The sequence below is a fragment of the Tupaia chinensis genome, unplaced genomic scaffold (assembly GCF_000334495.1).
Source record: "Tupaia chinensis unplaced genomic scaffold, TupChi_1.0 Scaffold148557_1, whole genome shotgun sequence".
NCBI lineage: Eukaryota > Metazoa > Chordata > Mammalia > Scandentia > Tupaiidae > Tupaia > Tupaia belangeri.
This window is the reverse complement of record NW_006208406.1, coordinates 1886137-1912124: the sequence shown is the minus strand read 5'-3', so window position 1 is coordinate 1912124 and position 25988 is coordinate 1886137. Positions and strand designations below refer to the sequence as shown.

The window sequence follows — 25988 nt, the reverse complement described above, 5'->3', positions numbered from 1 at the left end:
TAGAAGAGAGTATTGCCTTTCTTCTGTTGATAACTCACTGTGAGGGTTGGTGCTTAGACTTGGGAGACTGTCATGGAAGTATCCAGTGTTTCTTGTTGGAGATGAAACATGTTATATCTCACAACATTGCTAGATATATTTACCAAATTTTATAGACCTTCAAAAGGGTAATTTGTTCACTTGATTCTATATATTATCCAGCTTTATCTCAAATGATGCTGGTATATTTTAAGACACACTTTTCTGTTCCTTCAGGAAACATTGTAACACTGCATACAATGCTACAAGCTTTCAAAAATTCTAAAAACAGGGCTACAGGCAGAGTGGACTGCCACATGCCTAGATTCCCACATCGCCCACCATGGCTGGAGTTCCAGACTTGGTGGCTTGAAAATCATGCTGGATGCATGTACATATGTGCCCAAAATCCTGAAAGGAGAATGGAGGTGAAGGGATTACATCATAGCCATCCCCTTTGTGGGGTGATTTCTTACCTTCCCTCTCTCCATCTCTCTCTTTTTTTTATTTTTTAAAAAATTATTTTATTTAACTTTATTTATTTATTTTAGTTTGACCAGAGAGGGACAGAGTGAGAGAGAGAAAGTGAGCTGCCAGGTCCAGGACTTGAACCACAGTCAGCCATGTGGGAGTCTCTACCGTGATTGCATGTACCCTGTGGCCAAAAAAAAAAAAAGGAAGAAAAGAAAATTCCAAAAGCACTTGACACCTCAGTCAGAAATTTGGCAACTTTGACACAACATTTTAATGCAATTTCAGGTCTTCTAGGTAAGACCAGAGGAAAACCCTAAGGCTTAATACACTTAGGTAAATAGGATGTCAATAGAAAAATCATTTAAAAGGTACATCACATATGTTAATAATGGTAGGGGAAACATGTTTATGCATGTGGATAAGAGAGTATTAAAGTGTTTGGAAAATTGCCTGTCACAAGACAGATCTTATTCACCTATTTACAGTCCTCAATTTTTTGATTTTTATGCTTTCACAATGTAACAGTGGTATCCTCTATAAAGAACAACAGTTCCTTCTTAAGAAACTGACTTGCAGATCTGCAGTATTCTTAAAGGAACAAAGAAAGGAGACATCATCATTTTAAAGTATGTAAATATCCACTATAAAGTATATAGGAATCAGAATCATTATATCATTCAATTAGTGGAGATGACAATGATAAGAAAAGAGCTCTATAAAACTGAGAGCTCATAATTTCAAATTCAGTGTTGTGGTTTATTTTTCCTGTGCAGTAATCTAAACTATAGAAAAAAGGCAGTAACTTAAAGGAATGTCTATTATTTTTGAAAGTCAGGTGTACACTGTTTCATTTTGGAAGAGTAGCTGAAAATAAGGATGGCCAAGGGCTCTCCTCTGTTTACCTTAGCTGACTCAGTACTTAACAGCTGAGCTGCTGTAACCTTTATTCCCCTTGTTATTGATACGTAAACTTGAACTGATGATAAAATTGTCCCTTTAAGGATCAATAGAATTCTCCTCCATTCAAGTATCTTTGCTTAACTGTCCCCAACAGAATGTTTTCTCTTGAGTTTATAGAACACAGTCTCTTTGGTATTTACTCGTAACACATACATGTTACCTTCAAGGTTCTATCTTTCTGACTCACATTCTGTCTCCCAACTGTAAGCTCTTTGAAGGCAGAAACTCATTCTTTAAAAATTACTTATATTCCCAAAACCTTCAATAGTCCTTGAAAATAAGACTCGTATTATGTCTGAAATTATGGTGATGGTCTAGTAAAAAGATATTATACCAAAACTGAAAGTAAGGAACACACTCCAAATTCACATCTTCTTCACCTCACAGCAATTTCTTTGGTTTCATCACAAAAGTGGAAAAAGAGGTTGGAATAATTTTTGTGCAATACAACAGAAGCCTTATTTATTTCCCTGCTTTACTTAAAATGCTACATTTCACACTTGAAAAGTAAGTAGATTGTAATGGTCTAATTCAAAGTTTTCTGCCTTTAACAGGATGGAAACTTCTCTCTCGCTACTGTACTTGAAAAACCTCAAAATATGATGGTGGTTGGACAGTCAGCATTTGCAGACTTTGGTAAGATTGTTTTTGCCTTACGTACACTCTTTTTGACTGACTCATGTTAATTCCCAAAACAAAAAACACCTTCAATGCCTTCAGAATTATTATAGATATCAAGAAGATTCAAGTATTATACATGGTATGCGGTGAAATCTTAGTAAGATAAGGTCCAATTTATTGCAAATATTTTTTTTAAGAGATTCTTTCAATCGGGCACATGCACTTGCTGGAGAGACAGAGAAAGGCAGAGAGACAAAAAATAAGAAATCACTCCCCAGGGGGATGGCCATTCTACAATCCCTTCTCCTCCAATCTCCTCTCAGGATTTTGGCCATGCACGCACACACACACATCCAGTGTGAGTTTTTAAGCCGCTGTATCCAGGACTCAAATGGCAGTTGACTACATTATGAATCTAGTGACATAACCATTATGCCATGTACTAGTCCCTATGGCAAATATGCTTAAAAAATAATTTGGGGGCCAGCAGGTGACATGGTGGTTAGGACACTGGACTTCCACATCACGAACTGTAGTTCAAATCCCAGACCTGGCAGCTTGCTTTCTCATTTTCTCTCTGTTGTGCTGTCTCTCTGGTGAGTGCACAAGTGCCCTATAATAAATTTTAAAATAATAATAATAGTAAACAAAATTAATTAACTCTTCATGAAAAGTTTGAACTTATTCCCATTTGTAGGAGCAATATGCAAAACAAGGACATCTACAAAACTATTTGGCATTTCCTAGAGAATGCCAAATAGTAATTACTGTAGATTTTTCATATGTATTCAGAGTGTAGAACAAATAGAAAAAGAGTTAATCCAACATCTTGAAATTTGAATATTAAGAATTATTTTTTATTTACATCTTAATTCCAAAGAAGAATAATAGTTATTGTTATTTACCCAAAAGAGGACATACAGATTTTTCTTTTCCATAAGATTCTACACACAGTTAATCAAGTTCACAATGGTTAGGAACTTCCAAAACTTATGACTCTATTCATCATTTGTCAGGGTTATTGTAAAAGGGATTTTTATATTAGGTGGAAAGTGATCTAGATGGTAACCATCTAAAAGATGCTAAAAGTGCACTCCTAACCTATGTTCCTTCATTCTACCAACAAACAACTTTGCCTGTTTCTTAAATTATAGATGAGGTATCACCATGTCCAAAGATCTGTTTCCCATTTGTAAAATGGGAATGACAGTATCCAACCTCATAAGGCTGTTGTGAATAACAGTGAGTAAGACACAGTGTCAGGCTTATAACAACAGTAGTACAAAAATTATGGATTAAGACTTTTCATTGGACTTTCCTATTTTTTGTTGTTATTACTGTTTTTTACTCAGTTGACTAAATCAGTTGATGGTTCATTATCCTTGAGATGTATCCCAAGGCAACTAAAGCAGAAGGTTTGATAGTGTTATATAATGGAAATTTCAACATGATTTTTATGGTGTACTGTATTTTAGTTTTATTACAATGAATATTAGCTTTACTTTGAGTATATTTTTGGTGCCTGGTTTATAATTTTTAATTCAAATAGTCAAGTGATAGAATACATGAAATTATTTTTTGAAGTTTGGTGACTGCTTTGATTATCTGGATTAATAACATATATCTTTGCAAGTCTCTTTCTAGGGGGAAAAATTATATATTTTCTAGATAATTCTCCAAGGATTTATAGACCACCCTGATCCCTTTAGCCTCAGATTAAGAACCTATAAATTAAAGTTACATGTTTTATGACAATATGTTTTATATCATAAAGTACCTTGCTTTTAATAAAATTACTAGGTTTGCTTTAAATTAAAAAAATGTTACTAACTGTAAACATAGATATTTGCATGTTAGTGTTTTTAAAGGGTACAGAATACAGTCAAAGTATGCATCCTATTTCTCTTTTCAAAATAACTTTAGGTAATTTATAAGTAAACTTTTTTAAATGTTATCAGTAAGCTTTTAATAAATATCCCACAATGCCTTCAAAGTCTGTGTATTTTTAGTTGGATATTGTCAAAAAAAACAAAGCTGTTAATGAATCAAAAAAAGCAGATGGCATTGAATAAGGTTATGAATATTAATATATTTAAAATATGTGTTTTCCTATGAAAAGTATACATTCAAATACATCTGTAAATTGCATCAGCCCTCCACATCCAACCCACCCACTCTCTTTGAATTGAGGCAAGGAAAGTGACTGACAGCCAGGAAATAGGCCTGATTTCAGAAATGTGCCATTTGGTTAGTAAAAAAGCACATACTTGCGTAAATTATATAGTGATGAAAAGAAGATTGAACCAAAGAATAGTGATTAAATTGCTCTTAGCTTGGGGATAGCAAGTGGTATGGTCGTTAAGCTAATGGACTCCCACATGGCCGACTGTGATTTAAGTCCCAGACCCAGTGAGTTAAAAATCATGCCAGGCACATGTATGTGTGTGCCCAAAATCCCAAGAATGAAAAAGAAGGGATTGCTGCATGACTATTCCCCCAGGAGGTGATTTCTCACTTTCTCTCCCACAGTCTCTCTCTCTCTGGTGAGCACACACACTCTATGGCAAAAACCTAAAATAGATAGATAGATAGATAGATAGATAGATAGATAGATAGATAGATAGATAGATAGTACCCAGCTCACTTAAGTTATCTTTACAAAAAGAAATTATATCAAAAGGGACATGGTTGTGTTAATGTAGGATAATATATTGTCATTATTTTCAGTTATATGGTTAGATTAATATGCTAGTGTTAAAGTAAAAAAGTAGATCATACAGGAGTAATAGTACAATTGTAAGAAAGAAATCAACATATATATTTACTACCCAGTAAATTTTTTAAAGTGTTAGAATTTTTGTCAATCTACAATCCTGTGAAATCAATCTCATCTTCTGAGTTACACAGACAGCTACTTTAGAAAAGATTACGTAGTTTCACGGAGACTTTAACTCCTAAAATAAAAAGATTAGACCTATATTAACATTTAAAATATTATGCTGATATAATCTAAGAAAGCAGAGGTTTAAAAGATAAATTCCTTGTCTTTAAGAAATTTACAATATTGAGACCAGCACGTGGCGTAATGGCTACGTCGCTGAACTCCCAGCCATGGTTCAAGTCCCAGACCCTGTGGCTTAAACTCATGCCCAGCACATGTGTGTGTATGCCCAAGATCCAGAGAGGAGAATGGAGGAGAAGGGATTGCGGTGTGACCATCCACCCTGGGGGGTGATTTCTCGCCTTCTGTCTCTCTGTCTCTCTCTGCCTTTCTGATGAGCGCACGTGCCCTATGGCAAAAACCTCTTCAAAAAAAAATAAATTTACAGTATTGACTCAGCCTCAGTGGTACAAGGGTTAGAGCACCACTGCATGATATTGAAACCATATAGAAAGGCTCCAGGTTTAGATCCCTGGTCAACCTAAACATACTGGTTTGATCACAATCCTGACTGACTTAAAGGCTTTGGGGAGGACTGTGGGATGGCAAGGCTCTGTCAAGGGTACCTGTTTGTCTATCTGTCTATCAAAATAAACATTTTTAGAAAGAAGGAATCATGCAGACTAATTGAAAAGACAAAGGTATTAAACATAAATACAAGAATAAAGAAAAAAATAACTGTTGATGAACCAGACTATTTCATTGTTAATTATGAAATTAACACTATAGAAGAATTATAGTCGAAGTCTTATGACAGTAGAGATTACACTAGGCTGAGAAAGGGTAGAAAAGTTTGATATAACTGGTGGGAATTTTTTTTTAGACGTTTTTGCCTTAGGGCATGTGCACTTGCCAAAGAGAGAAAGAAAGGGGGGCGGGAGTGAGAAAGAAAGTGAGAAATCAACCCCCAAAGGAATGGCCATGCCAAAATCCTTTCTCCATTTGCCTCCTGGGATCATGCCTGGCATGATTTTGAAGCCACCAGGTCCAGGACTCAACCGCAGTCAGCCATGTGTGAGTCCAGTGACAAACTACTATGCCATCTGCTGTCCCCAAAAGGTGGAATTTTAAAACAGACTTTAAAGTAATTCTAAAGTTTAGCTAAAAATATATGGAGCTGTTGGGCCAGTAGGTAGCATGGTGGTTAAAGCACTGGATTCCCACATGGCTGACTGTGGTATGAGTCCCAGACCTGGTGACTTGGAAATCACACCAGGTACATATGCATATGTGCCCAAAATCATGAGAGGAAAATGGAGTAGAAGGGATTGTAACATGGCCATTGCCCCAGGGGAGTGATTTCTCACTGTCTCTCTGAGTCTTTCTCCAGCAAGCACTCAAGCCCTATGACAAAAAAAAAAAAGAAAGAAAGAAAGAAAAGAAAGAAAGAGCAGTCATCTTTTTCTTTGGGGTTTTTAAACACTCTTAATAGTTTAGAATCTTTGATCCAGCAGTTGGCATGGTGGTTAAGATTCACACATGGCTGACCATGGTTTGAGTCCTGGACCCAGCTCTTTGAAAGTCATGCCAGGCACATACGCGTGCATGCCCAAAATCTTTTTTTTTGTTTTTTTTTTTTTTGGAGAGGTTTTTTGCTATAGGGCGTGTGCGCTCACCAGACAGACAGAGAGAGACAGAGAGACAGAAAGCGAGAAATCACCCCCCAGGGGGGATGGTCACACCACAATCCCTTCTCCTCCATTCTCCTCTTGGGATCTTGGGCACGCACGCACACACGCCCGGCGTGAGTTTTAAGCCACCGGGTCCAGGACGCGAACCGCAGTCGACTACGTGGGAGTCCAGCAACATAGCCATTACGCTAACTGCTGTTTCCCATGCCCAAAATCTTGAGAGGAGAATGGAGGAGAAGGGATTTTTTTTGGCTTGGCCACCACCTGCAGGGGGTACTTTCTCACTTTCCCTCTCCCTCTGCCTCTCTCTGTCTCTGTCTGGTGAGTGCACATGCCCTGTGACAAAAATCTGGGAAGGCGGGGTGGGGGAAATGTATATATGGAAGTGTCATGCTGGAATGGCTAATGACTAAGGAATAAACCAGTTTGACTTGAATTGTTGCTGTAAAAATATAGAAATACGAAAATGGACTTTGAATATAATGGATTACCAAGTAAATAACAGGCAAACAAATATTGATTTTATTCTGGTAAAGTAGTGGGAAGCAGTAGAAGAATTTTGAACAGCTCTTTAATACCTTTTTCATTATTAATTTCAGAAAGTAAAGTTGAACAAAATCTTCTGGTCTGGTGTAATGTGTGTAAAGTAAGGCTTCTTGGACATTAAATAGGAGTTCAGGGAAGATTATTCAGAATCTGAGTGCCTAAGATTTTTTATATTAAGGGAGAGAGAGATTGAAACCGTTTTAGAATACTGTGTTTTCTAGGAATGGAAACTGGTCAGGAGACAGTTCAGGGCATGAGGTTGTTACTTCTGCAACTATAGCATTAATAGAGGAACAGGCAGGAGAAATTTTGCAAAAAAAACAAAAAAGAATCTGTAAATTTGTTGATAGGTTTGACACTATAAAGGGTAAAAAATAAAATTAAAAAATTGACTCTGAATGACTTAAAAATGATAATACCATTTGTAAAGATAGCTATTGAGTCATCGGAAAAGTTGACACATTTTTGCGTAGAAAAACAGAAAAATAATGTCTGGACTTTTCTGATGACCCAATAAATCAGGAGAGAAAACTGGATTGGATATTAAGGTACTTCAAGGTCCTCACATTAATCATGCTGGTTAAGACAACAAAGCCAGAACATTTAACAAGTCTGTATTAAGGAAAAAGACCAAAGAGAATTTAAGAGTCATCCAAGTCCAAGAACTAAGGTCAAGGCCTGGTTAGCCTTCCAATGAAGAAGGTCTTAAACTGAGGTTGACAGAGGGCTTAGGAGAGAGAAAAGAGAGTGCTAGAAGGTGTGAAAAAAGTAATATTCCCATAAGGAAACTCAGTCATAAGATCTTAATCTCCTCCCAAAGAGTCCACTTCTCAGCACTATAGTTGGGTTAAGTTTTCACCCTCTTTAATCCCACTATAATTGTTCACCAAATCTCAACACCTGAATTTCAGGAGGATACCTTCAAACTATAGTACATATAATATCTCTTTATTAAATTATATCAAAGAAAGAAGTCAGCAAAAATAATGTACTTTTTTTTCCTATCAAAAAAAATTATATGAGACCAGACGTAGAGAAAACATGTATATCTTTTGTGTATAATACCAAATGTTATAGAAATCAGTTTAAAAAAAAACTTACAAAGCTGAAGGAAGGGACCAGCAGTTAACATAATGGCTATGTCACTGAACTCCCATGTAGCCAACTGTGGTTCAAGTCCCAGACCCAGTAGTTTAAACTCACGCCGGGCGCGTGTGCGTGCGTGCCCAAGATCCTGAGAGGAGAATGGAAGAGAAGGGATTGCGGTGTGGCCATCTCACATGGGGGGGGGTGATTTCTCGCTTTCTATCTCTCTGTCTCTCTCTGTCTTTCTGGCAAGCATACACGCCCTATAGCAAAAACCTCTCAAAAAAAAAAAAAAGAAAACTGAAGGGAAAATGGAAACCTTATCCATAATGTCAGCATTTTTCGTAGATCAAAGCATTTTTAAATCTTATTACACATAAATGTATATATCCAAATCAGATGCAAATTGTCCTTATCATCACAGTTAATTCTTTAAGTCAAGAAAGAATACTGAAATGTGATGGTGAAGTCTTGGAATTGTTGATCACATCTCCTCAGTAGTCTGAAATGGGTTAATGAAAATAAAAAACTTTGTCAACCAGGGAAGTTATTAACAGATTGGAAAATACTGAACTCTTCAAAGATGGTGTCATTGATGGTTGATACCAAATCTGATTCAATTGAATATCCACAGTGCCAGCACAGCAGATAATAAATGAGATTTATTAAAGTAAAAAAGAAAGGCAAGAAAACCTCACAGTGAACTTATTTTATGACAGTTTTATAATGCTTAGGAAATATTCACATGTTAGTTCCAAACTAACCATGGTGAAACTGAAATGCTTAGTTCAAAACACCATTTATAGCAATTATACTCCCCTTGTTTTACAATTAGGTATGTTCTATAATAGTCTGACACATTAAAATTGTACCATGTTAATGCTTGATCTGGAAATTAAAGTAAATCAGATGAGCCTGTATGAAAATTTAAGTTTTATATTTAGCCTGAATGCTAATTGGTAATTGAATGTTCATATTCCCTCTTACAAAGGAATTTTAAAAATCAAATGCCTTCAAATAGAAGGGTAATAATTATGTAATAAAAGAGGCTATATGTGAGGACCCTGATAACGTGGTAGTTGGAGCAGCTAAATCCCACATGACCAACTATATGGTCCAAATCCTGGACCTGGAGGCTTGGGGGAGATGCCTGGCATGTGCGCATGCATGCCCAGGGTCCCAGGAGAGGTGAGGGGTACAGGAATGCAGCATGCCCATGCCCCTTGGGGTTGCTTTCTCACTTCTCTTCCTCTGTGTCTCTCTCTGACAAGTACATGCATCCTACGGAGAATTTAAAAGTGGGTAGGCAGAGAGAGTATAGGGAAAGCTTCTGGGTGTTATGCTTTCTGGGGTTGGTCTTATTATATGTGTCATGTAAGGCGGCCTTTTATTCCAGTCTTAAATTAATAATGGTCTTTTTCCTTTGTTTCTTAAGATTGAAAATTGGCTATTCTTAAATGGCCTTATTATTTTTTTCATTAAAAAGGAACATTGACCCCCAATTGACAGACAAATATTTCAGACGGTCGCTTTCTTTTTTTTCTTTTTTTAAGTTTATTTATTTCATGAGAAAGAAAAATAGGCATCCTCAGTAGAGTCTCATGACACAATTTTCCCCCACCCTTCCCAGCTATCCAGGATCGTAGGCACTTGTGTATATGTATAGCATGTTCAGGTCAAGCCAGAAACAGAGTCCCTGTCTTCCATATGCCTCCAGCATAGTGGAGTGATGTTCTGTTTGCCATCACAGCTGGTCTAAATATTCTCTTTTAAATGTACTGATACATCACTTTCATTGTCAGTCATAATTTACCAAGTAAATACAAATATAGAGTACTTCAATCTATAGAAGAGGACAAATTAGATGTATGTACTGGACTCAAGGAACTTGAAATATAATACATTTATTTATTTGAATGACTCATGATTTAAAAAATCAATTAAATAGTTCAATCTCTGGGGTTTTTTTTAGAATTATTTTATTTAACTTTATTTATTTACTTATTTTAATTTGACCAGAGAGGAACAGAGTGAGAAAGAGAAAGAGGGAAAGTGAGAAAGTAAGCCATCAGGTCCGGGACTCAAACTGCAGTCAGCCATGTGGGAGTCCAGCACCCTTAACCACCATGCCACCTGCTGACCCAGTTCAATCTCTGTTCTTCAGTATTATTGTACAGTGGTCAAGCCCTCTATGTGGCACCACCACTTGGAAGGTTGGAAGCCACATGAGAGACACAAGTTTGGTTCTTGGGCCAACTTGAACACACTGAGTGTGGTTGCATACCTGCGATCCTAGCAAATGAGGAGGCTGGGGCAAGAGGATCACAACCCAGAGAGACCTTGTTGAAAATACCCCTCTTTCTCTCTCTCTCAAAAAGGAAAAATATTATTTATTTATAGATAGATAGATAGATAGATAGATAGATAGATAGATAGATAGAGGATCACAACCCACCGAGACTTGTCAAAAATACCCCTTTCTCTCTCTCTCAAAAAGGAAAAAAAAATTATATGTATTTATATATATAGAGAGAGAGAGAAAAAAAAACTACATATATATAAAATATATATATAATATTTTCATGGACAAAGGTAAGGAGTTTGGATTTTATTCTAAATGTAATTGGAAGCCTCATGAAAATTAGTTAAGAGGACATTCAGTTAACCAGGCTATGATAACTTGAAGTAGTTTATCACCAGGTAATGGAGAGAAGTCTTATTTGGGATATACTGGAGACAGAGAAGATATTGGAAAGGAGAAAAAGAAATAAAAATTGAGAATGACTTCTAGATTTTTGTCTTGAACAACTGTCTGGATGGCAGTGCCATTTAATGGGGTAGGAAAGGCATTTTAGAATTTATTAATCAGTAGTTCTGTTTTGAGCATGTTATCTGTTAGACAAAAATGAGATACAAGTGGGAGATAGAAGTTCTGGAGAGACAGAAGTCTGTATCAGTATATCCTTGTTTCACCACCTTTTAGAAGTTGAATAATAGGTAAATGAAAGAATACCATGTTCAAAGCATCCTGTTTTCCTTCTTAACATTATCAATGTAACTGTATTCTGACCACAGCAGCCTCCTTGGTGCTCTTCAAATAATCCCCCCAACGGCCTTTGCTCTTGTTTATTCTTTCTCTTCTCTAGATAATTCTCATGACTCATTCACTCACCACCTTCTAGTCTTATTAAAGTGTCACATTTCCTAGAGACCTTTCCTCAGCACTGTATATATTTGTGTGTGTGATTGATTGATTGATTGATTGATTTACCATAGGGCACATGCCTTCAATGGAGAGAGACAGAGAGGGTAGCAAGAAATCTCCCTCCAGGGAGGGATGGGCTCACATGCACACACACCCAGTGTGATTATTTTTTTCTTTCCTTCTTTTCTTATTTTTTCCATGTAATCACTGTAAATCTTTACAGTATACAAGATGGATTCTCTCATTATGAAAACATTGTATTATTAATCCAGTCAAAGATACATTACTATCACCAGATAATTTTCCATTTTTGTGTTCATCAAATGATTTTGCTTCTTTTTATTTTCTCCCTTGATTCCCTCCCTCCAACCTACCCCCATTGTCCATCCTCCTCCTGCACTGTCTCTGCTTTTAGTTTCTGTCATAGAGTGCAGACATTCGGTATATATTAAGCAGTGACACATAATATTTCTCTTTTTATAGTCTTGCTTGTTTCATTCAGCATTAAATCTATATTCATCCACTTTGAAGCAAATGCCAGGGTCTCACTGTTTTTCTATGGCTGAGTAGTATTCAGTAGTGTATATGTGTCACATTTTTTCAATCCATTCATCTGTTCTGGGACTTTGGGGCTCATTCCATGTTTTAACAATTATGAATAATGCTGCAGTGAACTTGGATGTGCAAGTAACGTTTTTCTGACTGAGTGTATTCTTTTACTTTGGGTAGATACTGTATGATAGTTCTATTTATAGGTTTTTGAGGAATCTCCATATTCTCCACCATAGTTGTACTAATTTACATTCCCACCAACAGTGTAAGAGAGTTCCCTTTTCACCCCTGCCTCACCAGCACTTAATCATTCTTTATTTTAAAATCTTAGCCATTCTGATTGAGGTAACATGGTATCTCATTGTGGGTTTGATTTGTATCTCCTTTATAATAAGGGATTTTGATCATTTTTTCCTCATATACTTTTTGCTGTTTGTGTGTCTTCCTTGGAGAGTTATCTGTTCAGCTCACTTTCCTATCTTTTAATTGAATTGGTTATTTTTTTTTTTTCAGGTAAGCTACTTGAGTTCCTTGCATATTCTGGTTATCAATTCCTTATGTGAGACATAGCTTAAAGTATGTTTTCCCACTCTGTCTTTTCACTCTAATTGTTGGTTTTTGCAGTACAGAAGCTTTTTAACTTGATGTAATCCCGAACTTGTCTATTTCTTAGATTATGGCATGTGCTTTGTGGGGGGGAGGGGGTCTTATTTAAAAAGTTTTTGCTGGAACCAGCAGTTAGCATAATGGCTATGTCACTGAATTCCCATGTAGTCGACTGCAGTTCGAGTCCCGGACTCTGGCGAGCCCTCGTGCCCTATAGCCAAAACCTCTCAAAAAAAAAAAAAAAAAAAAAAAAACTAAAATGTTTTTGCCAACTCCCTGTCTCCAAGAGTTTCCTCTGTTTTCCACCCATAGTTTTATAGTTTGAGGTTTTATGTTTAGATCTTTTAAGTTGATTTTTGTTAATAGTGAGAAATGGGGATCCAGTTTCATTTTTCTGCAGGGGGATATCCAGTTTTTCCAGCACCATTAGCTAAAGAGATTTTCTTTTTCCCACTGAATTAGTTTGTGCCATTTGTCGAAAATAAGTTGGCTGTTCATTTGGGGTTTATTTCTGGGTTTTCTATTCTTTTTATTGGTTTATGTACCTAATTTTGTGTCTGGCATGATTTTCAAGTCACTGGGTCCATAGTTGACCTCATAGTTGGCCAGGTGGCAATCCAGCACCTTAAGTACCACAGCACATGCTGGTTCCCCTGACCACTATATTTAAAATTATAAGACCTACCCCAGCACTTCTGAACCCCTTTCCCTCTTTATTTTTCTCTATAGAAAATCACCATCTTTTCTAGTATACATTCTACTCATGTGCCCTCACTAGAATATACTCCATTGGTATATTTCGGTCACTGTTATGGCTCAATCCTGGAGCAGTGCAGTCATACTATAAATACCAAGTTCATTTTGAATTTATTATTTAACTAAATGGGAAAAAAAATTCTGATTGATTTAATCAACTGTTTTTTAAGATTTGAGCACAATTTAGGACATGTCTTAAGTACCTCAACTATAATCCTAAACCAAAACTTCTGAGTGTCATTCACATGATGAAAACTCATGTATCATTACTTTTCCTTATTTTGATTAAAGTTAAGTGATTGACCTAAAAATCATTCTGAACCTCCAGAATGGATGGATGCTGATTGCAGTAGGAGATATCTTGGATCCTTATAAATTATATTTCTTAGTCTTTGTATTTCCATTTCTCTAATTCCTGGATTCGAACCAGTATACAACATGCATTATCTATAGTACTTATTATTTAAATTGACAATTCTTTGCACAGTGTCTTAATATCCATTTGTATCTCTTCAGTGCCCATTTTATTTTCACATGATCAAAGTCAAAGCAAACAATTTAAACAGTTCTCCCTCTAACCTGCTGGACCGTTGTCCCCCTCAGCCTGCCTGCCCTTTTCCCACTAAACATAATACATAATCTCTTTAGGTGGTATATGGCAATGTGTGCACATATGTCAGTTTTACGAAAAAAAGTGCAGTAGTATTATGTTTAGTGGGAAAAGGGCAGGCAGGCTGAGGGGGACAACGGTCCAGCAGGTTAGAGGGAGAACTGTTTAAATTGTTTGCTTTGACTTTGATCATGTGAAAATAAAATGGGCACTGAAGAGATACAAATGGATATTAAGACACTGTGCAAAGAATTGTCAATTTAAATAATAAGTACTATAGATAATGCATGTTGTATACTGGTTCGAATCCAGGAATTAGAGAAATGGAAATACAAAGACTAAGAAATATAATTTATAAGGATCCAAGATATCTCCTACTGCAATCAGCATCCATCCATTCTGGAGGTTCAGAATGATTTTTAGGTCAATCACTTAACTTTAATCAAAATAAGGAAAAGTAATGATACATGAGTTTTCATCATGTGAATGACACTCAGAAGTTTTGGTTTAGGATTATAGTTGAGGTACTTAAGACATGTCCTAAATTGTGCTCAAATCTTAAAAAACAGTTGATTAAATCAATCAGAATTTTTTTTCCCATTTAGTTAAATAATAAATTCAAAATGAACTTGGTATTTATAGTATGACTGCACTGCTCCAGGATTGAGCCATAACAGTGACCGAAATATACCAATGGAGTATATTCTAGTGAGGGCACATGAGTAGAATGTATACTAGAAAAGATGGTGATTTTCTATAGAGAAAAATAAAGAGGGAAAGGGGTTCAGAAGTGCTGGGGTAGGTCTTATAATTTTAAATATAGTGGTCAGGGAACCAGCATGTGCTGTGGTACTTAAGGTGCTGGATTGCCACCTGGCCAACTATGAGGTCAACTATGGACCCAGTGACTTGAAAATCATGCCAGACACAAAATTAGGTACATAAACCAATAAAAAGAATAGAAAACCCAGAAATAAACCCCAAATGAACAGCCAACTTATTTTCGACAAATGGCACAAACTAATTCAGTGGGAAAAAGAAAATCGGCTCTCCCTGATAAGTACACATGCCCTATGGCGAAAAACCTAAAAAAAAAAAAAAAAAAAAACTAAAATGTTTTTGCCAACTCCCTGTCTCCAAGAGTTTCCTCTGTTTTCCACCCATAGTTTTATAGTTTGAGGTTTTATGTTTAGATCTTTTAAGTTGATTTTTGTTAATAGTGAGAAATGGGGATCCAGTTTCATTTTTCTGCAGGGGGATATCCAGTTTTTCCAGCACCATTAGCTAAAGAGATTTTCTTTTTCCCACTGAATTAGTTTGTGCCATTTGTCGAAAATAAGTTGGCTGTTCATTTGGGGTTTATTTCTGGGTTTTCTATTCTTTTTATTGGTTTATGTACCTAATTTTGTGTCTGGCATGATTTTCAAGTCACTGGGTCCATAGTTGACCTCATAGTTGGCCAGGTGGCAATCCAGCACCTTAAGTACCACAGCACATGCTGGTTCCCTGACCACTATATTTAAAATTATAAGACCTACCCCAGCACTTCTGAACCCCTTTCCCTCTTTATTTTTCTCTATAGAAAATCACCATCTTTTCTAGTATACATTCTACTCATGTGCCCTCACTAGAATATACTCCATTGGTATATTTCGGTCACTGTTATGGCTCAATCCTGGAGCAGTGCAGTCATACTATAAATACCAAGTTCATTTTGAATTTATTATTTAACTAAATGGGAAAAAAAATTCTGATTGATTTAATCAACTGTTTTTTAAGAATTGAGCACAATTTAGGACATGTCTTAAGTACCTCAACTATAATCCTAAACCAAAACTTCTGAGTGTCATTCACATGATGAAAACTCATGTATCATTACTTTTCCTTATTTTGATTAAAGTTAAGTGATTGACCTAAAAATCATTCTGAACCTCCAGAATGGATGGATGCTGATTGCAGTAGGAGATATCTTGGATCCTTATAAATTATATTTCTTAGTCTTTGTATTTCCATTTCTCTAATTCCTGGATTCGAACCAGTATACAACATGCATTATCTATAGTACTTATTATTTAAATTGACAATTCTTTGCACAGTGTCTTAATATCCATTTGTATCTCTTCAGTGCCCATTTTATTTTCACATGATCAAAGTCAAAGCAAACAATTTAAACAGTTCTCCCTCTAACCTGCTGGACCGTTGTCCCCCTCAGCCTGCCTGCCCTTTTCCCACTAAACATAATACTACTGCACTTTTTTTCGTAAAACTGACATATGTGCACACATCGCCATATACCACCTAAAGAGATTATGTATTCTGAGAGTATTCCTCTGACATTTGCAGTCCTCTTTCCGACAAATAATAAATCCACTTCATTAGTATTTCCTTTCTAGTTCATCTCATTGTGGCTACTGCAGTGCTGTGGTTGCCATAGCAAAAATGACGAGTCCCTTAGTTTCTACTTTCTAGCAAAGACTCATGAAACATCTATCTTGATGAATCACGGATGCCAGATGTGATTCTGATAAATATTTTGAATGCTTTTTGATTGGAAATGGTAATTTATATAAAAAAAATTATAAAATTGCTGCCACAGTCTTGATTTTACGCATACTTAGTACTTAGAGCAGACTACATTATATTCATTTCTGTTAAGGTATACAAATATGAGGAAAAACTAAGACCCCCGTATCTGTAAAGCCTTTTTGTACAACTCTGGACTTTCTAGGTAAAAGTGTTTTTTGTAAAGCTATTCCTCAAGTGTTGTATTCCCAAAACCATACTGTGTGTTTAATTTTTTTTAATGATGATGATGATTGTGAATGTATAATTAGCCCTTTGAATAATAAATTTAAAATACTTAAAGATTCTATTGGGAATTATATTATATTTATATTATTACACTGCTGTTCTTAGAGCAGACTACATTATATTCATTTCTGTTAAGGTATACAAATATGAGGAAAAACTAAGACCCCCGTATCTGTAAAGCCTTTTTGTACAACTCTGGACTTTCTAGGTAAAAGTGTTTTTTGTAAAGCTATTCCTCAAGTGTTGTATTCCCAAAACCATACTGTGTGTTTAATTTTTTTTAATGATGATGATGATTGTGAATGTATAATTAGCCCTTTGAATAATAAATTTAAAATACTTAAAGATTCTATTGGTAATTATATTATATTTATATTATTACACTGCTGTTTTAAATTTAAATTTAATAGGTGCTATTTTTTTAATATTTGCATATCTCACAACTTAATTAGAACATTCCTGGTCCAAGTCTGCCCTTATTAATAGAATGGATCTATGATAAATGGAGCAACCTGTAAAACTGTCCCGTGAACGTCACAATACTTGTCTCTTCATCATTTGATTGCTACAGTAATAATGAAAATGATTGTTGCAGATTCCGTGCCTATTTTTAGAACTTACAGATACATATATCTAAGTACTAGAAGATGATGAGATCTATTTCTCTCTATTACATTATGCCTGAAGGGGATTCCCTGCTATCAGTCAGAGTGATAGAGAAGCCTAATAATACATCATAAAAAGCCTAATGCAGCTCCTTTTATAATATCCTGCCCTGTTTTCAAACAACTCTGACTTACATTTCAACCCCATTTTTTCCCACCTGCAACTCTGCATTTTTGTTCTGTATGAATGACCCATCCATTTACAAGCAAAACCACAGTTGTGCTTCTGGGATATAGGTAGGTACACAGCTCCTCTGGGCTTAATCTTTACCCAGAAAAGGGCTGAGTGGTACATTAGATGGATAGAGGTTGGGATGGGTATTAGATAATGAATGGAGAATAGATGAAAGTGTCCTTTATTTACTACTTCTCTCCTGACCAGAATAATCCATTTCTTTAGCAGCTGTCACAATGGCAAGACAATTCCCTCTTATTCTCTTTTTCATATAAAGACAAATGGACATTGTCTATACTCAACCTGCCCTTTCCTATCATCACAGTTACCCCATATAGCTAGTATACTCCTAACTTAATCAAAAGGAACGTCAGTGATGTTCAAAGGATGTAAGAGTTTAGCATATTTCCACTGTTTGCTTACTTCTTTTTCATAGTATGTAACAATACTTTTTTTTTGGTAGGGGCTCTTTTATAAGAAATATTTTATATTTCTTTCCAGTAATCATTTCAAACCTCTCTGAGGTGCACAGTATTTATTTATCCTCATTATACCCTGTGGTAATGAGGTTCAGAGATGTTTTGCCCAAAGGCGCACAGCTAGGAAGAGACAGAGCTGAGACATGATCCTTGGTTCTGTCTCACAGACTGTTCTTTACGAACATGCACTCCTTCTTCTGCACTGATTCTTGAAATGTGTGACCACCCTATTGATGGTTGCCAACAGTGAGCTACTGATCTTCATTGTTCCAGTGTTTTTTAGTCAGATACTATTGTAATAGTTCATTTTTTTCTTCTGCTTCCTGCATTTTCTGATGCCTTTTCACTTATGATGCTTAGAATTTTTATCCTATCTGGCCATTCTTCCAAGTTATTCATCTCAAAAATATAATAATTCTAGGATATATATTGTTTATGAATTCCAGGAAAAGAATAATAAAAACCAAGCAGGAGTTATTTGGATATAAAGTTCACCAAACATTGATTTCTTTAGGGATCAGACAAGCTTTTCAGAATATTTCTTTAGAAAAAATAATAAATTTCTAGTTATTATTAGTATAAAATCATTCCATGGTTAAGTGTCTAAGTACCTATGGAGGTATTTAGTGGTACTTCCATAAGTACTTATGGTAAATGGAAAGGCATCATTTTAGAAATAAGCTCATTGGGAGAGTAGCAGTTGGTGTAATGGCTATGTTGCTGGACTCCCATGTGGTCGACCGTGGTTTGAGTCCTGGACCCGGTAGCTTAAACTCACACCAGACGCATGTGCATCGTGCCCAAGATCCCAAGAGCAGAATGGATTGTGGCATGGCCATCCCCCTGGAGGGTGATTTCTCACTTTCTGTCTCTCCATCTCTCTCCCTCTTTCTGGCGAGCGCATGTGCCTTATAGCAAAAAAATAAATAAATAAATAAATAAGAAAAAAACTCGTTGAGGCCAGCAGATTGCTTAGTGGTTGGGGAACTGGACTCCCACATGGCAGACTGTGGTTCGAGTCCTTTATCTGGTGATTTGAAACTCACACCAGGCGTGTTTGCGCATGTACCCAAAATCCCAAGAGGAGAATGGAGGAGAAGGGATTGTAGCATGGCCATTCCCCCTGGAGGGTGATTTCTTACTTTTCCTCTCACTGTCTCTCCAGCAAGAACGTGCCCCCATAGCAAAAAACTAAAAAAATAAATCAAGAAAAAGAAAGAAAAAGAACAAGCTCTGATCTGTGATTTTGACTTTTACCCTATTCCAGTTGTTTCATTTTGCAGTCACATACCCATATATTTTAGTCATTATTTGAAGCTTTGACTCACTTCTAAGTTATGATTCATCCAAGGTTTCTTTATTCAAGCACATTATTTCTTAAACATTCAGTGATAAATAGATAAAAATTCTTTATGTCCTCTCCTAATTCATATTTTTATGTCAATAATTTGTCTTTGCCTCATAGTATACCACTGACTCTTTTTCTAGTTTTCTCCTTTGATTTAGGAGCCTACATTTAAAGGATCTGCTCATATTCATCATGTATGTCAATTAAGTGTCCTACTTCTCACATTTCTTATAATTTTTTCAACGTAAGCTTCTGATATTAAAACAGTGGCATCATTTATAATGATAAATGAAGGTAGGAGAGAATAAGAATTTAGTAAATCATATGTTAAAACACTTTGAAATCAATCACCCATCTATTAAAAGCAATCAAGGGCTTCTAGAGTGCAATGTAATTTTTTATTATTAAAGTAAAATTATATACAGTAGCATAGTACATATTCTATTGTAATATACTGCCAATCACCTATACCAGTTGATGTATTTCTGTTAAAGATTTATGATAAACTTTAGATTCACTTGGATCTAGATTCAAATTCCTTTTCTGGATAATTACTTGAATTTTCTAAGGATCTCTTTCCTCATATAATTTGGGCATTTTTGTTTGTTTGGTTTTGTTTTGAGAGAGATTTTTGCTGTAGGGCACATGCACACACCATGAGAAATCCCCCTCCCCCCCCCGCCCAGGGAGGATGGCCACATCACAATCCCTTCTCCTCCATTCTTCTCTAAGAATTTTGGGTACACAAACACACATGCCTAGCATGAGGTTTAAGCCTCCAAGTCCAGGACTTGAACCACGATTGACTATGTGGGAGTCCAGTGATACAACCATTACACCATCTGCTGATTCCCATCATATTATATGGGTTTACAATTAGTTTTGTGGTAAACATAAAATTATGTTTTAGAAGTTTTTGTGCCTTGCACATAGTAAATGTTGAATAAATGTAGGCTGTAATAATAATAATAGTCTATCGAACATTTACTTATAGCCTAATAGTCTATTTATTCAATGTGTTCTTCAAAAGATCAAGAAAGGGAAGGGGTTCCTTTATAAAAATCTTTCATTATAGCCTTTCTCTTGTCTCCTCTGCTGCTCCCAGAACATTCACTTAAAATTCTTTGTCCTCTTCACTAGGCAGTCCTTCAAACTACCAAATCTCATAGAATCTTGCCTCTTTTCTATATCTTAAAACTGTCCCTCCTCGGGAACCAGCAGTTAGCGTAATGGCTATGTTGCTGGACTCCCACGTAGTCACCCGCGGTTCTAGTCCCGTACCCGGTGGCTTAAAACTCACGCCAGGCACGTGTGCGTGCGTGCCCAAGACCCCGAGAGGAGAATGGAGGAGAAGGGATTGCGGCGTGACCATCCCCCCTGGAGGGTGATTTCTCGCTTTCTGTCTCTCTGTCTCTCTCTGTCTGTCTGGTGAGCGCACACGCCCTATAGCAAAAACCTCTCCAAAAAAAAAAAAAAAACTGTCCCTCCTCAGGACTGGCAGGTGGCATGATAATAAATGTGTTGGACTCCCATATGGCTAACTGTGGTTCGAGTCCCAAACGTAGTAGCTTGCTTTCTCATTTTCCTTTTCTCTTTCTCTGGTCAAATTTTTTAAAATAATAGCAATAATAATAATAAAATTAAATAAATAGTTCTTTATAAAATATTGTCTTTCCTCATAGATGCATCTTTAATTTATCTCTCTACTGGCTTATTGAAAGATTACTGGTCTCCCCTAATCATTTTTTTAAAATGTTTATTTATGTATCTATTTATTTGTTGTGATTTTCAAGCCACCAAGTCCAAGGCTTAAACCACAGTTGACCATGTGGGAATCCAGTCCCTTAACCACCACACCACCTGCTAACCTCCCTTCCCTAATCTTAATCATATGTCTCTCTAGTCCATTCTCCACTCTATAATGCTGTATATATATAAAATTAAATCCAAAATAATCTCTCTTTTTTTTCCCAGAGGTTTTTGCCTTAGGGCACATGTACTCACAGGAGGCAGAGAGACAGACAGACAGAGATGGTGGGAAAAAAGTTAACAAATCACCCTCCCTCCCTGCCCCACAGGTAATGAACACACCACAATCCTCTCTCTTCCATTCTCCTCCCAAGATCTTGAGCACATAGACGCATGCACCCAATGTGAGTTTCAAGGGTCTGAGACTCGAACTGCAGTCAGCCATGTGGGAGTCCAGCAACATTGACACTAAGCCATCTACTAGCCCTCAAAATAATACCTTGTAATAGCACCCTATGCCTGAATATAAGTTCCAAAGTTCTCATTTTTACATTAAATCTGGCTTCTCTTACTTTGCAATAAAACTTTATAGACAGGCTAATCTTGGTACAATTCTCCAAATATTTCATATTCCCTTCCCTATTTTACTCCCAGGCCTTCTTAATCCCTGTTCATTTTTCAGATCATACAATATAGTTATTTTCACTCATACTAACCATATCTGACACATTATAGGCTCTTTGGAATATTTGATGGATGATACTTGATTGATCAGATAGTTATGTCTAATGGAATTGCACGTTCCCCATGGAGTAGACCCTTGTCAGGTGGCAATAGATGTATCTGTTACTTTTGGACTCTAAATTGTTTTCAGTAGGCCTGTGTATCTGTTCTATGCCTGTATCATATTTTTTAAGTTACTGTATATTTTTACTGTGTCTTAAAGTCTAAAAGTGTGAGAAATAAAAGTAGACAAATAATGCAATATACAATAATACTGGCTTATTTTCCCAGGTATTTACCTTTACCAGTAATCTTTCTTCTCTATCTGGCTTCAGTTTACTGTTTAGCATTCCTTCATTTCCTGAGAAATCCCAATAACATTTTCATAAGTCTAGGGTAAAAATTCCCTCAGCCTTTGTTTACCTAGTCATTCGTTCATTTCTTTATCATTTTTGAAAGACACTTTTGCTAGATACAGAATTTTTGGCTGACTATGATTTTCTTTGAGTACATAAAATATTCTGCCTTTTGGCCTCTGGTTTATTATGAGAAATTAGCTGTTAATCTTATTGAGTATGCCTTATTCATGATGAGTTTCTTCTCACTTGCTGCTTTCAAGATTTTCTCTTTCTCTTTGGCTTTCATAGTTTTACTATAATATGTCCTGGTCTGGATGTCTTTGAGAGTATCCTACTTGGAGTTCGAGTTTCTTGTAGATTCATGTCTCTCCTTAGATTTAAGGAATTTTCATCCATTATTTCTTTAAATGGTCTTTCTGTTTCTTACTCTTATTCTGGCACTTTCATAAAACGTATGTTAGTCCACTTGATGGTGTCTCACAGGTCCTGCTGTTCACTTTTGTTCATTCTTTTCTTTTTTTCCTGCTCCTTATGCTTGATCAGTTGTCCTCTATCTTCAGTTTCTTTGATTATTTGTTCAGCCTACTCAAATCTGCTATTGAACCTTCTTCTCTTATTAACCTTTCATTTTAATTGTTATACTTTTCCGCTACAGAATATTTCTGGTTCCTTTCTATAATCCCCTTATTTATATTTTCATTTTATTCGTATATCATTTTCCTAATTTCCTTTTGGTTTTTGTCCACATTTTCATTATCCCTTTGAACATATTTCAGGTAGTGTTTTAAAGTTTTATCTAGTAAATCTGATGTCTTGACTCCCTTTGGGATACTTCTACCAACAAATTTTATTTCTTTGAATGGGCTATACTTTCTTGGTTCTTCATATGCCTTTTTTTTTTTCTTGTTCTTGTCGGTGGGACATTTGAATATTACAATGTGGTAACTCTAGAAATCAGATTCTCAACTTTTTCCAAGATTGTTGGGTTTTTTTACTGTTTGTAGTAGTTCATTTGATTAGTAATATTCCAAACTTTTTACAAAGACTATATTCCCTTTCATGTAGGTCACTGAGGTCTCTTCCTTAGCTCCTATTAAGCTAATTTTTCTTTAATTTGCTATAGGGTATGTGTATTCACCGGGAGGGTAAGTAGTGTAAAAGTACCCCTCAGGGGGAATAGCCACAGGGCAATCCACTCTCCTCTCAGATATTGGGCACACATGCACATGCGCTGAGATGGTTCAAGCTGCTGAGTCCAGAACTTAAACTAAGCAGTCGGCCATGTGGGATCCAGCCACCTTACCCACTCTCTACTATGTGGCCCCAACCAATGTTTCAACAGAGATTTTCTTGAATACCAGGAGTTAAAACAAACATGAAACAAAACAAAACAAAAACAAAAACTAAACAAGAAATAAACCATTAACTATCATCTCTCCTAGACTTTGTAAAGTGGTTGTGTTCTGAGGCCCTCCTTCAACACTTGCACTGATGCTTGCGCTGTCTCTGGATCAGCCCAGGCTGAAAACTTCGGGTGTTTTCAGGTCTTTTCTGAGCATGCACCTTGCTCTGAGGCATGCCCAGGATTACACATGGGTGCTTTTTTTTCCTTTTATAATTGAGATTTTTTGGTTGTTTCTTGGATCAGTACATAGACATTTCAATTTGTACACACTTCTTAACATATGTACCAAAATCTAAAAAGCTGTGTATTGCAATTCTAGTGATTTTTTTTAGCTTATAATTTGAAATCATATTTTTCAAAGAATATCAAGTATCAGTATCTTTTATGCTGATTAGCTATTATTTAAAGATCCTAATTTCCCAAAGAATCTCCTCCAGCTTTTCTTCCAGTGCCTTAAATGGCCTATTGTTTTTCTTGACCTTTATTCATTTACCCCAGGCATCTGTAGGCCTTGCAGTGTCTTTGACAATGTCCACTGTTTTTCCAGCCTAAGTACCAAGTTAGCCAAAAGAAAAAGAACCATCTTCCAGCTATCTTTCAGGTAGTCCATAGACAGGCTAGAATAGATATACTCATTGACTCGTGTTTGAGGTCTGCACCTATTTCCTTAGAATCCAGAGACCAGGGTGGCCACCACTTCAGCACTGCCACTATTATTGGAAGGAGGCTGGGCTGCTCAATTCTTTGCATCCAGGCCTCTAAGGTTAAAAACCCGCCCCAAGATGCAGAATGAAGCTGGATAAAGTATGAAAAGAAAAATTTCTAATAGAAAAAAATACACCACCACCACTACCGCCCCTCCACCCTCGCCCCTCCACCCTCTCACCCTGGGCAGAGACATATGAATGGGCATTTGTCAAAGGAGAACAACTGCACTGGAAATGAGATTAGGGGTTGCTTTTATTGTGGGTTCCTAAAATGAATATTTAGGAGGGAAGGTCTGTCAGAAAGCCAGCTCTTGTTTGAAGTTGGAGGCTTTTTGTTGTACCTGTTAGGTAAGGAAATTTTATTACCTGGTTGAGGGAAGTTGATGCACATGCCCAGTGTGAACTTTGAAAGTATGAGCATATGCATAGGATGATTTTGCCTTTAATAGTTTATTGCCATAAGTGGGAAATTATATATTGACCAATATACCGTAGAGAATTCCTGTGTGCCTATGCTTAATGGCTGTAGGGAAGACAGGAACTGTCTCTATGTCCTTTGAAGAAAGTTTAGGTAATAAAAGATAACATCTCCTCTCTTCACTCCAAGAGATCTAGCTGCTGTCCCCGGTAACTGTGATTGATGTGTCAGGTGTCCCCTTTGTTGGCATATTGGGACAACACCTGTAACACCACCACACCAGAGAGCCATAGGACCAAAGCAAGTGAAATCCTGCAGTTTCGCGTTTTCAAGTTGCTTTTTCCTTGATTCACCGTTTGCTTGGTTACTGTCACCTTTTGATGGCGTTTTCCAGAGTTCTGACAGAGGTGTTTCCTACACTTTCTGTTTGTTTTTCCTTTGTGTTTGTGAGGAAAGCAGAACCTAGAGATGCCCCAATCTCCCATTTTGCTGGTAAAATTTGATCTACGTTTTGTCTGTAGATTTGCTCTTTCTAAAAATTTTATATAAATTGAATCACATGGTATTCTCTATTCTTTTGTTTAGCATTATGCTTCTTTTTGAAGTAATTTTATTTATTAAATTTTTCCATGGGAGTGAGAGACAGAGAAACAGGTACCTCCAACAGGGTCCTCATGCATTGATCCACTCCCAGCCAGGATCACAGGCATGTGCCTGCGTATTATGTACAGGGAGACTTTAGAACACAAACCCAGGACCTTCCCATGAGACTTCATCATCAGGAGCATTGCATTACTGTTGCACCACTGGCAGGCATCACATTTATAAGGTTCATTCATGTTAAAGTGTATATTGGTAATTTGCTCCTTTTTATTTTTGAGTGCTATTCCATTGTATGAGTATGCTGTGTTTTGTATATCACAAGTTCATGGACATTTTAGATTGTTTCCAATCTGGGGTATTATGAATAGTACTGATATGAACATTAGCTGAAAAGACTTTGCTTTCTCACTTTCTCTCTCCCTCTCCCTCTTCCTCTCTCTCTCTCTCTCTCTCTCTCTCTCTCTCTCTCTCTCTCTCTCTCTCTCCAGCACGTGCATAAGCCCTATAGCACTACTAAAAAAAAAAAGAAAAAAAAACAAA

The 25988-nt window shown here is 36.5% G+C and overlaps 1 protein-coding gene across 2 annotated transcripts in view; it reads left to right on the top strand.

Moving 5' to 3' along the window:
- The window catches only part of ITFG1 (integrin alpha FG-GAP repeat containing 1), a 286251-nt gene that overhangs the window by 97652 nt on the left and 162611 nt on the right, over window positions 1-25988 (top strand). For both annotated transcript variants that reach the window (XM_006170470.3, XM_014585000.2), the window contains one exon: window positions 2007-2088. In XM_006170470.3, coding sequence (XP_006170532.2) covers window positions 2007-2088 — 82 coding nt within the window. The remainder of the gene's footprint in view (window positions 1-2006; window positions 2089-25988) is intronic.